General features: G+C 46.0%; 1 protein-coding gene across 11 annotated transcripts in view; it reads left to right on the top strand.

The window, feature by feature from the left end:
• Nucleotides 1–13,562, top strand: part of LOC105470561 (cadherin 26) — a 67,825-nt gene extending 54,263 nt beyond the window's left edge. For all 11 annotated transcript variants that reach the window (XM_011722659.2, XM_011722664.3, XM_011722660.3 and 8 more), the window contains 5 exons: nucleotides 1,267–1,344; nucleotides 3,018–3,086; nucleotides 4,501–4,554; nucleotides 5,827–5,901; nucleotides 11,673–13,562. In XM_011722659.2, the coding sequence (XP_011720961.2) occupies nucleotides 1,267–1,344; nucleotides 3,018–3,086; nucleotides 4,501–4,554; nucleotides 5,827–5,901; nucleotides 11,673–11,876 (480 nt within the window). In that variant the 3' untranslated portion in view covers nucleotides 11,877–13,562. The remainder of the gene's footprint in view (nucleotides 1–1,266; nucleotides 1,345–3,017; nucleotides 3,087–4,500; nucleotides 4,555–5,826; nucleotides 5,902–11,672) is intronic.
• The last annotated feature ends 232 nt before the right edge of the window (nucleotides 13,563–13,794 follow it).

Here is a 13,794-nt window from a genome sequence, read left to right as displayed (position 1 = left end):
AGCATTGGTTCAGGTTGTAGCTGAGATGGAAGGGACAGTGGGGATGCCCTGGTTACCCTTCTTTCCCAGCAGCTTTGTGATTGTCTCTTGGAAAAGAGGAAGCAGCTGTAGAAGCAGTGTGGTTGGAAAGGAACCTTGGCCCTTGTGATGCTAAGACCAGGAGGGTTGGAGGGGGCTTAATGACATGGTGGCACTGGTCAAAGACCAGCTATGCCAGAGGGACAAGAGAACCTCATGCTGGGCAAGGGGCTCTGTTCTCTTCTTGTACCAACAAATCTTCCTCTTGTTTCCCATTCACAACTAAAGGCGCATCTCCATTCCTGCTTCAGTATCTTAGGGCTCTGAGAAGTGGGATTCAACAGACCTGAGTGTAGATTCCAAATCTGATTGATCAGTTACGTAATCTGATTCTGACTTTCATATACAAAGTGAACTTGATAGTCTTCTGTCTCCTAAGTTTGTTGGACACTTTAATCAAATAACACATGTCAAATTTTCAGTACTAATGGTCATGCAATAAAGGGTGGTTGCCAATATTAGCATTATTAGCAGTAATTACTGATTATGTCTTTGTAACCTTGGTAAATAAGGCCATCTCTAGGTGCACTTCTCCCTCTATACATCTTACACAAAGATACCAGCCTACATTGCACATCCACTCACCAGGAACATTGTGTGCTCTTGGGAAAACTCCACGCAAGACATCATCACTAGGTGCACACATATTGTCACATTCTGCTGCTAAACTATAGGGATGCTGTCTGATGGTGATGATCTGTGGAACTGCATAGATGCCTTCCCTGCGTGTGGGGAAGCTAAGAGCCCTTGGCCAACAGAAATCCAGCATCCATCAACCTGAGTCCCTCAGTGAACATATATGTTGGTTGGTAAATGAATAGAACAATGCACAGAATACCATGCAACAGTGGTGACCCCAAGAGCCATCACTATGAGCCCTAGAAAAAGACAAGCTTTTCAATTCTGAGGGCTCCTGAAACGAGCTTTTTACCATCAGTTTACATGGAACACTGAACCATGAGAAGCTCAACCTCCCAGTGAGCAATTACAAAAGGCAAACAGAAATAACATTCTTTTCCCACATAAGTCATCCAGATTTATAGGAGAGGTGTATTTTTTACAGTCTGGACTTCTGTGATGACATAGATACAATGTGTTTTGGAGAAAATGTCATTCCTTTCCTTCTGTTTTTATTTCTGCTATCTGTGATTTCAGCCCTTGTCATATTTCTTTCTCTGTGTTCTACAGACATGGTCAGATGTTGAAGGCCACAGGCCGGCTCTGCTCGTCTGCATAGCTGCAGCAGGATCCAAGCAGGGAGCTAAGGTAACGTGCTCCTTACTTGCTTCTGGATTGCAAAGAAGTGACTTTCCTGACGGTTTCCCTCACAAGGAACACCTGGGATGCTCCTCCCACTGCCACATCCAGGGAGGTCCTTCTGCAAGTCAGCAACCCCAGCCCCCACTTGCAAAGCCCCATGGTTCCCTTAGCCTAACACACCCTTGCCTTTCTGTGGCCAAGTTCCTTAATCTTTGCTATGGCATCAGATGACCCAGTGCTTCCAGATATCACTGTGTCCAGTGCCATATGGTGATTTTTTGCCATATGCATATGGCACTTGGACTATGTATTTCTTAAGACACTTTTTTCTTAAAATGGGCTTGTGTCCACATTAAGTACATTTATTTAAGTAGGAAACTTTATATTTCAACTGTAAATGAAAACACAGTTTTACTTGTATAAAGAGCAGGCAAGTGTGAAAATAGCCATGAAAGAAGTAGGGCACAATGACTGGGTGGACAATGTCACTGCCAAAGGCCCGGGGCCCCTCTACAAGGAAGGCAGAGCATGGAAGCCAGGCTAGCACCAGAGTGACACTTCCTCCTGGATGTCATTAGGGTGTGGAAACAGAATTAGAAAGGGAATAATTTTCTCACCATGCAAATCAGTGTTATTTAAAATTGTTTCCCAAGTAGCTAAATCTTCCATTCCATAAGTAGTAGGTGTCCCCTACTTTGAAAACAGAGTTGACCCAGGATTGCCATAAATGAGCACGTGCCTGGCCAGGGCAGTGAGCAGGGCTGGGTCCGCTGTGCATTCTGACCATCAACCCGTGCTCCTGGGGGAAGGGCTTCCCTTTTCTAGTTCCTACAAACTTGCCTCCTAGGCTGGCAGGAGCCTTCTCTTTCCTTCCTCTGAGCCAGTCTGCAAACTTCTAGAGGCCTAGGCGTTGCCCTGAAGGGCACACTATGCACTTTGCATGCCCCATCTCATTGAATTTTCACCAGAACCCATAGGGGTGTGTGTGTGGTGAGCGCAGTCTTGCTTCCCTGTTGTACAGGGGAGGAAACCAAAGCCTCCACCCTCTAGGTTTTGGTGTATCTCTGGGTTCCCTTCAGTGTCCTGCGAATATTCTAGTAAGTACATCTGTGGTGACTGCTTAAATGAACTGCCATTCACAGACTTTCTCGAAGTGAAGCCATCACTTATGATTTATGGGTAACCTGATATTTTAAAAGCTGCTGCATATAGCATGAAATAACGTCACTGAGACCATTGTCAAGGTCCATTGCCTGCTTTATTTTCTTTGAAATTTAACTTCATTATTGAAGCGTCGCTATTAAAATAATAGAAACCCAAAGCAGAAAATGCCCACGATCCCATCCCTAAATCTAAACAGTTTCACCTGTGAGTGTCACCTTCTAGATCTCGTCTGTGTGTCTATGCAGTTTTCAGGTGTCTGTGTCATGGAAAGCACATTAGCGTCTTCAGGTTCAAGCCTCCTCCTGCCACACGTTTCCATTGCACCTGCCCTTTTATTCCCTGCCTCTCTTCCTTTTCCTTTCCCCCCCACTGCGCCCTCCCTCTCATCGTGTTAATTCGTGTTTGCCTATGAGTATATGAGCAAGGGGAAGTGGTGGGAGGTCACACATGCCCACTTTGTTTCCAGCTGGAGAGAAATCCATTCTCCTTTGAGTAAATCAGCATTTTCCCCCTAGGATCTCAAGGAAGTGCCTCCATCTGCAGCGAGCAGGGCAGCCCAAGCACGCTCTGCTCTGGGGAGTTGGGTGAGTTTCAGAAGGTTGCTCCCTGCTGCGGCCATCTCACTAGTGACTGACGGTTGGTTCCCCTGAGAGGGGGCCCTTGTAGAAGATTTTGTGATACTGTCAGAAAAAGACACATAGTCAATGAAAATCTGAGAAGTTGGGCTTTTCCCACGCAACTCTATTTCCATCTATAGAACTAGGTATTACGATCATTGGTGGTGGCTGTTGTTTTTAGAGTTGTTTGATAATCCTGATCAAATATGACACTTTTTAGAACATCCGCAAATAGATACATTTTCTCATGTCCTTCTAAGGGCACCAGAGATAATGTATAATATTAAGAGCACAGGACTTTGACCCTGACTAAATTCTAGCCCAGTGACTGCATGCTTCCAGGGGAAGGGAGGTCTGACTTCCCCTGGGTGTTGTGTCTTCATGTATGCTACATACAAATTCTAGGACTATTGCTTTGTGAAATGACGTTTTCTGAAATAATTTTCGACTAACTAGAAGTTGCAAAAATAGTACGGAGAGCTCTTGGGGGTCCCCCAAAGATACCATCTTATGTAACCCTACTCCGTGATCAAATCAGAAAATGGACTTTGGCACAACACTACGAACACAGTTCTCAATCACAGACCTTACTTGGACCTCACCAGTTTAACTAGCCATTATTTAACAGAAATTTACTTTTCCAATATTGAATTTAAAAGAGGTATTCAGGGTCTAAAGAGCCATAGAATCATATCCAATTTTTACGAGAGAGAGATTCTAAAATAAATTCAAGATCTCTATAATTTCATATCTTTGCACAGGCAGTATCTGAGCAAAGATGAAAACATGCTGTTCTTCTTTGCACAAAGATGGTGCCACAAATCGATCACCAAAGGGCTCCTGCATTGATGAATGTTGGGTTTCATGTCCATGCAGCTGACCCTTCTGGTCCTGGTGTGTCCAGCTGCATGGACGTGGAACCCACACCATGGCACAGGGCCTCCCTCTCTAAAGAACCCCTCCTTGGTTTAATATTCTACTGTCACCATCTTGAAATTCTTAATTTTAAACAAAGGGCCCCCAACTTTCATCTTGCACTGAGCCCTGAGAGTTGTGCCGCTGGGCCTGGGTCCTAGGAGTGGATGTGTGTCATTTGTTTGTATTCAGGGCATGGCCATGGCACAAAGGAAATCTTACTGGGTGTTCATGGACCCAAGACAGAGCTTGCAAATCTAATATTCTCATGTTCCTTCTTCACAAAGCAACTATGAAACTTATTCATGAATTTCTCCTATGAATATCTATAGTCTTTAGAATTACTATATCTTTAGTACAAAAATGAAAGGCAATATGACTGCAAGAATTTCTAGTTATGTATTTGCATCCTTTGGTGATTTATTTGAAATCAGAAAATATTTCTTTCATCTTTCTTTAATTTAAGGGTTATGGCGAGCTCTTTGAGTCAAGAGGTGTGGAAAACATGTACTCTACTCCTGTAAGTACAGATGTAGGTGTTACTGTGAAAAAATTTACCTTATTGTTCTGTCTAAAAGCTGTGGAAAGCCCTGACAATGGGAAATTTGGAAGAAAAGAGGTGATAAAAAAAAATATGCCCAACATCCAAACAAACTGAAGGAGAAGCGAATGTGAGGAGAGGTTGGAAGTAGTTAAGGCACATTTATCCCGTGACTTGAGAGCATAAGAGCTTTTCAGTCCCTGGCAAATTTCTTTTGCTGTTGAGTTGCTAAGATCTCAATCATAGGCTGAGTTTTCTGCTGTGCTTTGTCACAGACCTATAGAAATTTTAAGCTAAGGGGGTCTTAGAGATCATCTAATCAATTTTTTTTTTCTAAACATGTTTTGCAGCAGAATTCTTCTTTTCAAATGAGATCCTACAAATAACTTCATTGTAAATAAGATATCTAAGTACTAATTTTGTATGCATTGACATTAATAACAGATACCTATTACCAATAAAATAATGATTATGATGTAAACAAAAGGAAGTTGAATGTTGTATATATAGTTTGCAAAATTATGTTAACGTAGCACCTAATTCATTGCCTTACATTATTATAAATTGGTTTTTAAAGTATCAAGAAAATTTTGATCTTCCCTTGGTGATCAGTCTTACGTTTACCGCCACTCTTGGGTGCTGGCCTTGCACCTGCGTGAGCCCGGCAGTGAGGCCCCGGGTGCTTTGCTTGCCTCCAGGCCAGCCTGACTCACATGATTTCATGGTGGGATTTGCGGGTCCCCAGGTAGCCACTCCTCCCGGTAGATGCCAAGCCTGTTTCCTACCACTGTACCCTCTGCCCTTAGATAGCACAGAGACCCAGATCCACAGACATGGACCAGATGAGCAGGTGACTGCCAGTAGCCCATCATGGGGAACAGTGGGCAAGGTGCAGAGGAAGAGAAGCCAAAATGAGCAAGGAGGGGCAGTGTAATTGAGGGGGAGTAAGGCATGAGTGAGGCTGTCAGCAGGAGCAAACCCTCCTGGCTGGGCTCACTCGGGTTCCTTCCTCACTGAAAGTGTGTTTCAGCCCAGGCACTGGAAGGTCTAGCCATGAGAGATTGCAGGGCCTCCCTCTCTGCCCCAACACAAAGAGAGGAAACGTGAACAAACTGCCCTGGGCCTGGCTCTTTACCTCCAAAAGAACTGTGCTGAGTATGCCCCATCTGTGCTGGGGCCACTGACACACAGGGGTTGCAGGGTAGGACAAGGGCTCTGCTGTGGTATGAAACTCTACTGGTTTGCTTGCAGGCTTACCCAGATGCCACAGTGCACAGACAACTCCTGGCTCTGGTGGAAGGAAGGATGGCAGAGACATTGAATCAGGTAGGGAGGGCTCCCCTTGTCCTGTACACTGGCTCTGGGTTCTGCATCCCCACTGTGCTCCGGGCTTGATTTGGGGACACTTCCTCCTAAACCACTGTGTTAGTCAGCTAAGGCTGCCATAATAAAATACCATAGCCTGCCTGGTGGCTTAAATAACAGAAATGTATTGCCTCATGTTTCTGCAGGCTAGAAGTCCAAGGTCAGTGTTCCAGCATGGTTGGGTTCTGATGAGGGCTCTCTTTCTAGCTTGCAGATGGCCACCTTCCAGCCGTGTCCTCACATGGGATGGAGAGAGAGATACCAAGCTCCCTGGTATCTCTTCTTATTAGGGAACCAGTTCCATCATGAGGACTCTACCCTCATGAGCTCATCTAAACCTAATTGTCTCCCAAAGGCTCCATCTTCAAATGTCATCACACTGGGGTTAGGGCCTGAACATATGAATTTGGAGAGAGAACACATTTAAGTCCATAGCAATCACTTTCATGGGAATCCTCCATTCAGTGCTGCTTTGCAGAACCCAACTGAAGACAGAATTGACACAGGACAGGCAAGCCCCCAAACTGGGGATTAGCCCAGGAGGGTTTTTGGAAAGAGTTCAAAGGTGAGGTGGTGGTGTTAGACAGCAGTCTTTTATTGAACATTACTGCTCCTTGCAAGGCAGGGCTAACTCGTAGGCAGTATACTCAGTCAGAAATGTATGGGATGTTGGCAACTGTATTTATACTCACTAAAACCCACTTTCAATTACATGCAAATTAAGTGGCAGGTTGATACAAACTGAGGGGCTGGTTATTTAGAACTTTCTAGGAAAGGGATGGTAACTTCTGGGTCACTGCCATGGCATTGGTAAGCTGTCTTGGCACTGGTGTGAGTGTCTTGCACCAATGAGCAATGAGGGCAACCAGGATCACTTTCGTCTCATCTGCTGGATTCTGCTGTTTTTTGTTTTTTTGTGTGTTTGTTTGTTTTTGTTTTTTTAACTTCATCCCATCTGGACCAGATCCTGTTTTGGTCAGCAGGGTTGTGACCAGAAAACAAGACCTGCTGGCCTCCTACCTCAGAATGAAGGGTCTTTTCCTGCAAAACTGTGAAAGAAGTAGTTTGACTGCTCTGAAGGGGTCTATGGGGTGAGATTCTGATTTTAGGCATATCCTGGAAGGTCCCTCAGCACAGCCACTGTGTAGTCCTGGGAAGATTGGAAAGCAGCTTGGGAGCTGGGCAAACCCATGGGCAGGTTTACACGGATAGGGCAGAGCCAGTCCACTGCTCATGTCATGGAGGCTCTGCTTGGGGAAGGATGTACCGAGAAGCTGCCCGGGCTGTTCTGACTCTAAGCAGCTCCTCCTGTTGCAGGGCAGTGGGAACTCAGGCCTGTGGAATCATCAGCACAAAGGAAGACATAAATGTAGACAGTCTCTGTCAGGCTAGACTTATTTTTTTGACAAACACATGTATGATACTCACTTTGTTCTAGACTCTGTTCTGAGGACTTGAAAGATGTTAACTCTCAGTCTGCACATCAGCCTATTGGGGGAGGTGCTGTCATACACCTTTTTGTAACATGAAGAAACCCAGGAACAAAGAAGTTGGGTGATGTGTCCAAGGTCACAGCCATAGAAAGTCGTAGATTTGGGGCTCAAATACAGGCAACTGGGCTCCAAGGTCTAGCCACTGGGGGGGCTCATTAAAAGGCAGCAGTCCCCAGCACCAACTCTGTGGACCCTGCTGTAGTGGGTCTGGGGTGCACATCTGAGCCTCTGACTTGAGGTCCTGGGATCCTGTTTTGTGAAACACATTGGTGAGCCTGGACATTTCCTGCTGTGCTTGTCAGAGTGGATGACAGACAGGGCTGTGAACACTGTGGCCTGAGGAAGTGAGCCCAGACTGTGTCTGGATGTAGAGTCACTGCCTGGGGTCTCCCCAGTGTCAGCTTCCTCTGGTTCCTGTCACAGTCCACAGGTGGGAGCTCCAGCTCTGTGCCCCAGTGACAGCCCCAAAGGTGCTATAGGCTTGGCCCCTTCTCACTCCCACTCCTTAGCCCTGCAGAATGGGTGCTGTCTGGCACCTACTTCAAGAAAACACAGACATCTTCTCTGAGCCTAGAAGCTTTGTCTAAAGCCAGGCAAGCCAGGCTCCTGCAGAAGGGGGCTGTGTACCCACAGAGTCAGGGCTGCAGGGCACTTCCCCAGGCCCTGACTGCTGGTGAGGAAGATGAAGGATAAGCTGTGGGGAAATTTCTGTGTGTCTCTCCCAAGCTGACTATAACCTCCCTGAGGGCCAGGCTGTGTCATTATTGGTGATGGCACAGGGGTCACTGAAGAACCAATGAAAGAACCATTTTCACTATAACCCAATGTGGTAGATGAATCCAATAACAGAGGCTCAGACAAGTTGCTCCAATGGTAAAGGCATGAAGGACAGAGCCAGAAATGGGGTGCAGAGTGGCCGACTGCAGACGGGCCCACCTGATCATTGAGCAGTGTCAAGGAAGTCTCCTCTCTGAACCTTAATTTCTCATCTACAAAGTAGAGTTGGGCAGCTCTGCTACACTCTTGGGTGAAGCTTTGTGCAGACGAGATCATGTCTCTACATAAAACATAGGATGTGGTGATCATGATATAGTGTCCGGCTTACCCATTTTCACATTTGTGCACACACACATGAATGCATGTCCATGCACACGTACTGCTCATGCCAAGTGGACCATGTGGACAGTATCGCAGGTCCTGCCTGGCTGAGCAGGAGGCGGATGTGTTCCAGCTGCGGGCCCCCCTCCTCCTCTGCAGGGAGGGAGGCAGCTTAATTCAACAGAAGCTCAAAGCTCTGCTTGGTGGTGTGAGAGGAGGGAACACCAGATTAGAGGGCCCTGTTCTTTCCTCTTGAGCCCTCTAACTTGGATGGTGGTGTATGATGAATTATTGATCTGATGAGGCTTCCAAAATTGCTGAATCAGGGTGCAGACACCCGCTGTTCTGCTGTCAGCCTGGGGGTTTTGAAGTTGAATCCACCCAGTGCAGCCCCCACTGCAGATTCTGTCTTGCTCTGCACACACCATGTCCGTCGCTAATTGTCTATTCAGCTTCACTGCAAGAACGTGAACAGACTCCTAACACCTAGGCTGGAGCTTGTGTATCTGCTGGTTTTGCTGTAAAAACTTTCTTTCCTCCCGCTGCCCCCAGCTCCCCCATGCCATATGGTCAGACAGCGACCACAGTCCCTGAATAAGCAGACCCAGTTAATGGACCAGATGTGCAGGTGAGCGTTCCCATGCTTCCGGTGGGCACCAAGCCTGACATAGCAGTAGACTGGGGTGGGGAGACAGCATTTCCCACTAAACAAGGGCCCAGGCAGGGCTCTTGAGAATCAGAGGAGGCTGGAGACAGCTTGTTACAGTCTCTGGGTGGGCCAGGGCAGGGGGCATAGTTAAGAGCTTGGAAGCCCAGGGGTCCCATCAGAATGGGGACATGCATGGGGTCCCTGGGGTCCCAGAGCTGCCCTTTCCAGGCCCTCCCCACCTCCCACCTTGGGCTTGAGCCCCAGGACTCCGACTGTTTTCATGCTCTACATGAGCTCACCCTCTCAGAATTACTATCAGTAGTGACGGATTAGACAGGCTCCCACTAAACCCATTCCTGCCAAGGTCTGTGGAACTGGCTCTGGGTTCAGATAGCACTCTCTACAGGTATTAGAAGGTAAACAGGCTAAAACCCTCCTCCACTCCTCTCCCCTCCCTTCCTGTCCCCTATTTATTGTATCACTCAGGCCAGGAAAGTCTTCACAGAGAGATGACTTGGGTCCTGAATACTGAGCTGGAATTTGCTGGGTGGAGATTGGCAGAGGAGGACTGTCTAGGGTTCTAGGCAGAGAGGAATGAGCAGATACGAAGCCTAGGAAATGTTTCTGGGGTTTGTGCAGAGGGTGGACCTGAGGCAGGAGAGGCTGGGGAGAGGAAGAGATGGTGAAAAGACGGCTGTTGGGAGGGAGAAAGCCATGACAACCCTACAGCAGGGCGGCTTAATGCGCAGAGCAAGTACCTCTGGCTCACGTCAGAGATCAGGGTCGGTGTCGAGCCGGAGCCTGCCTAGGGTCCTCCCACCCTGTGGCTCTGCCACCACTCAGAACTGGAAATGAGGCTAGAGGACAGAAAGAGCGAGAACGGAAGCTCTTGGGGAAGTTTTCACGGCCAGGTATGTGTTCCTGACATCCCTATTTCATCAGTCACGTAGCCACATCTAGCAGAGAGGCAGGAAATGTGATCTTGCCGGGTGACCAGAAGAACAAGAAATGAGTTTAGTGAACTCCTTGCCACTCTTGCCCCAATGACTGGAGATAGGGACCTATCCTCAGGCATTGGTCATGGGGCTGGAGGAGAGGGGATAGAACTAGGAATATGGCCGAGCATTTGAGAGGATGGGGCAGAGAAGAGGTGGCGATGACTCTAGGTTTCAAGGTTGAGCAGCTGGGCTGTTGGGGATGTCCTGACTTAGGCCAGGCTAGAGTTTCATGAACTTTGGTTATTCTCACACGACTGTCACACTTGTGTTTAACCCACTCACTATTATGTATTTAATGCATTTCTGTAAAGCAGCTCACATGTTAATTAGTTTTTGGCTTTATGATCAGCTATGTAATGGTATTTGTGAAATCATGGAGTTGGTGTGCTTGTTATTATGTTTTGAAATATGCGATAAAATGGCCATTGACTCAAATAAATATGTGTTCTGATACCGCTGAAATCATCTAATGCTGCAGGGGTCAGTGAACTTCTTATAAAGGGCCAGAGAGTAAATCTTGTAGGATTTGAAGGCCAGTTCCCACAGCTCAGCCCTGCTGTTCTGTGAAAGCCGCCGCAGATGATACACAAATAAAAGGTCTTGGCTGTGCTCCAGTAGAACTTAATTTACAACAACAGGTAGTGTGGGGGATTATCCGCTGGGTTTTAGCCAGCTAGCCCCTGTAACAGGGGGTGCACACTGCACTTGGCAAGCATTGAGGGAGGGGCTGAGGGAGGGGGAGATGCAGGTTGTGGGCAGAACCACAGCGGCTTCCAGGGTGTTGAGTCTGAGGTCTCTGTGAGTGTCCTCGTGGAGCTGTCTGGTTGGAATTCTGGCTCTGGATGTGACCACAGGGAGTGTCACAGACAGAGATGGTGATTGGGACATCACCATTGGTTAGGGATGGATGAAGCCATGGCCTGAGCGTGAACGGGGAGACTGGAGGGCAGTGGTTTGAGGAGCCATGTGGGTGACACAGGGGTGGCAGAAAGCGGTGGCTGCCGTTTTTTGGAGGGAGGCTGTGAGGTATGAGCGGATTGAAGGACAGACCTGAGCACATTTGTGGGTTGGAAGAAAGGAACCCACAGCAAGAGGCCAGATGAAGAGATGAAGAGAGAGGGGACAGTTGTCCAAACGAGGGTCTGGGGGGTCACGGAAGGGGAGGTGTCCAGAGCACAGAACAGGGAGGGGCTAGCCTCAAGAAATGAATCTGCAAGAGGGTGGGAGTGGGTGGGAGGTCCTCCTGAGGGCTCCTGTCATAGTCCTGGGGCGGCCACCAGTGTGTCACAGTTCCCTCTCAGACTATAAAGTGGGATGTCTCCCCTTAGCCTGACTGCCACTTCTGGGACTGTACGAACTCCTGTGTCAGCTGAGGACATGGGGCCTGAGTGCCGTTCCTACTGCACTGAGGTGTTCCTCAAATCAAACCTAGAGAAATGAGCTGGGTATGGAAGCACATGGCATTTACCTTCTCTTTCCCCAACTTTTCCCCAGAAACTCCGTGTTGCCGACGTGCTGGAAGATGACCCCGGCTACCTACCTCACGTCTACAGCCAGGAGGGGGAGTGTGGAGGGGCCTCATCCCTCAGCTCTCTGGCCAGCTTGGAACAGGGACTGCCGCCTGATTTGCTGGACTCTCTGGGTTCAAAAGCGACTCCGTTGGAGGAAATATGTTCAGAGTCAGGTGGTCCTTCCTAAAGAAATGTGTATTTTGGAGAATTGAAATAATTCATGGAGGGGAATCACTATTCATGGATTTTTCCCCTCTGCTCTTCTTTTCCCTCCTTAAAAAAAAAATCACCTTCTAGTCCTAGATGAGGACACACTATTAGTTTGAATTAAATGCTTTGATATTCTGAGACCAGCCATCTTGAACCAAAGCAAAACCACAAGTTGTGCTTTTTTAAAATTTGATTTGTCATATTTTCTAGAGAAACTTGAATTTAATTGTGTTATTCTTAGCTTCCACTGGCAGCCTAACTTTGAGGGTAAATGAAAATATAACCCATCGATTACCCAGTCACTTGGGAACAGCAGGTAATACTGAAGAAAAATAAAAATAGATTTTAAAATGTTATTTACATTTCTATGATTATGATTCTGCTTCCTTTTAAGGGAAAACTTAGGTAAATAGAGAAATGTTTTCTATAACGTTTGTAATCAGTATTTTAAGTGATTTTTTTTAAAAAAGTATTGATCCCTATTCACTTTTTGATTAGATAAATAGATAAAATATGGTATCTTGAGAGAAATGATTATGCTGAAAGCTTTATAAACAGTACACTCTTTATTTTTATTTATTTATTTATTTTTTTGTTGTTGTTGTTGTTGAGACAGAGTCTCGCTCTGCCGCCCAGGCTGTAGTGCAGTGGCCGGATCTCAGCTCACTGCAAGCTCCGCCTCCCGGGTTCACGCCATTCTCCTGCCTCAACCTCCCGAGTAGCTGGGACTATAGGCGCCTGCCACCTCGCCCGGCTAGTTTTTTGTATTTTTAAAGTAGAGAAGGGGTTTCACCATGTCAGCCAGGATGGTCTCGATCTCCTGACCTCGTGATCCGCCCGTCTCGGCCTCCCAAAGTGCTGGGATTACAGGCTTGAGCCACTGCGCCCGGCAACAGTACACTCTTTAAAAAATGAAGAGCTGACATAATTTAACTTGTATGTGTTATGTAAGTAAAAGAGTTTAGGAGCCTTTCAATGAAAAAGTTCTGATTAGATTTTATCTTTAAACAAAACCACAAAATTTAATTGGTTTTTACTTGTCCACTTACTGCTAATGTCAGTTTCAGGGGAGGAAATGGTTTCTTTTAAAAATCTTAATATGGACACATATGCCCTAAAAATAGTCAGTTTTCTAGTCTGAGTAATAGATAAGAGACTGACTAAGCGAAGTTTAAAATGCTATTAGGACACTTTAATGCACATATTGAATATCTAAAAGTCTACAGCCATATAAAATTTTTATGTAATTAATGAGCAAATGCTCTCTCTCACGCCCTGAAATAAATCAGTAGAAACATGTTTGCTGTTGAATCAAGGAAGTATTATGTTAAACAGTGAGTTACAGCTCACAGTTAAAACGCTCTCCTTCTTTTTGAAGAAGCTGTGCAAATAATTCTTTTAAAGAGATCTGGACTTTCTTACCTGGTTACCTCGCTCTTTCTCTGCTTTGGGAAGCTGAAAAAGAAGAAAAACCACATTTAAAACACTGGAATGTCTGAATGGGACGCTTGAAGTGTAGAACAGCTGTATTGATCCTAGCATGACTCAGAGGACAGTCTAGGACATTTTCTCAGTAATTCAGTATAAAAGTCATTTTTTTTAAGAAAAATATATGTGTTTGGACAACGAAACAAAATAAACACATTATTCAATTTCCTTCTTATACTTACCTCTTTCATTCTGTTCCCTGTAGATTTTTAAAAAATTCTCTCAGGTTTTAAAACTTTATTATTTTATTTTAAATAATTGACATATAATAATTGTACATATTCATGGGGTACATAGTCATGTTTCAACATATTTACAGTGATCAAATCAGAGTCATTAGCATAATCATTGGCTCAAACGTTTTTCATTTCTTTGTATTAGGACGGAGCATTCAGTATTCATCCCCC

This window comes from Macaca nemestrina, chromosome 15 (genome assembly GCF_043159975.1).
Source record: "Macaca nemestrina isolate mMacNem1 chromosome 15, mMacNem.hap1, whole genome shotgun sequence".
NCBI classification, from domain to species: domain Eukaryota; kingdom Metazoa; phylum Chordata; class Mammalia; order Primates; family Cercopithecidae; genus Macaca; species Macaca nemestrina.
Note: the sequence above shows the minus strand (reverse complement) of the source record. Positions and strands in the feature narration are given on the sequence as shown.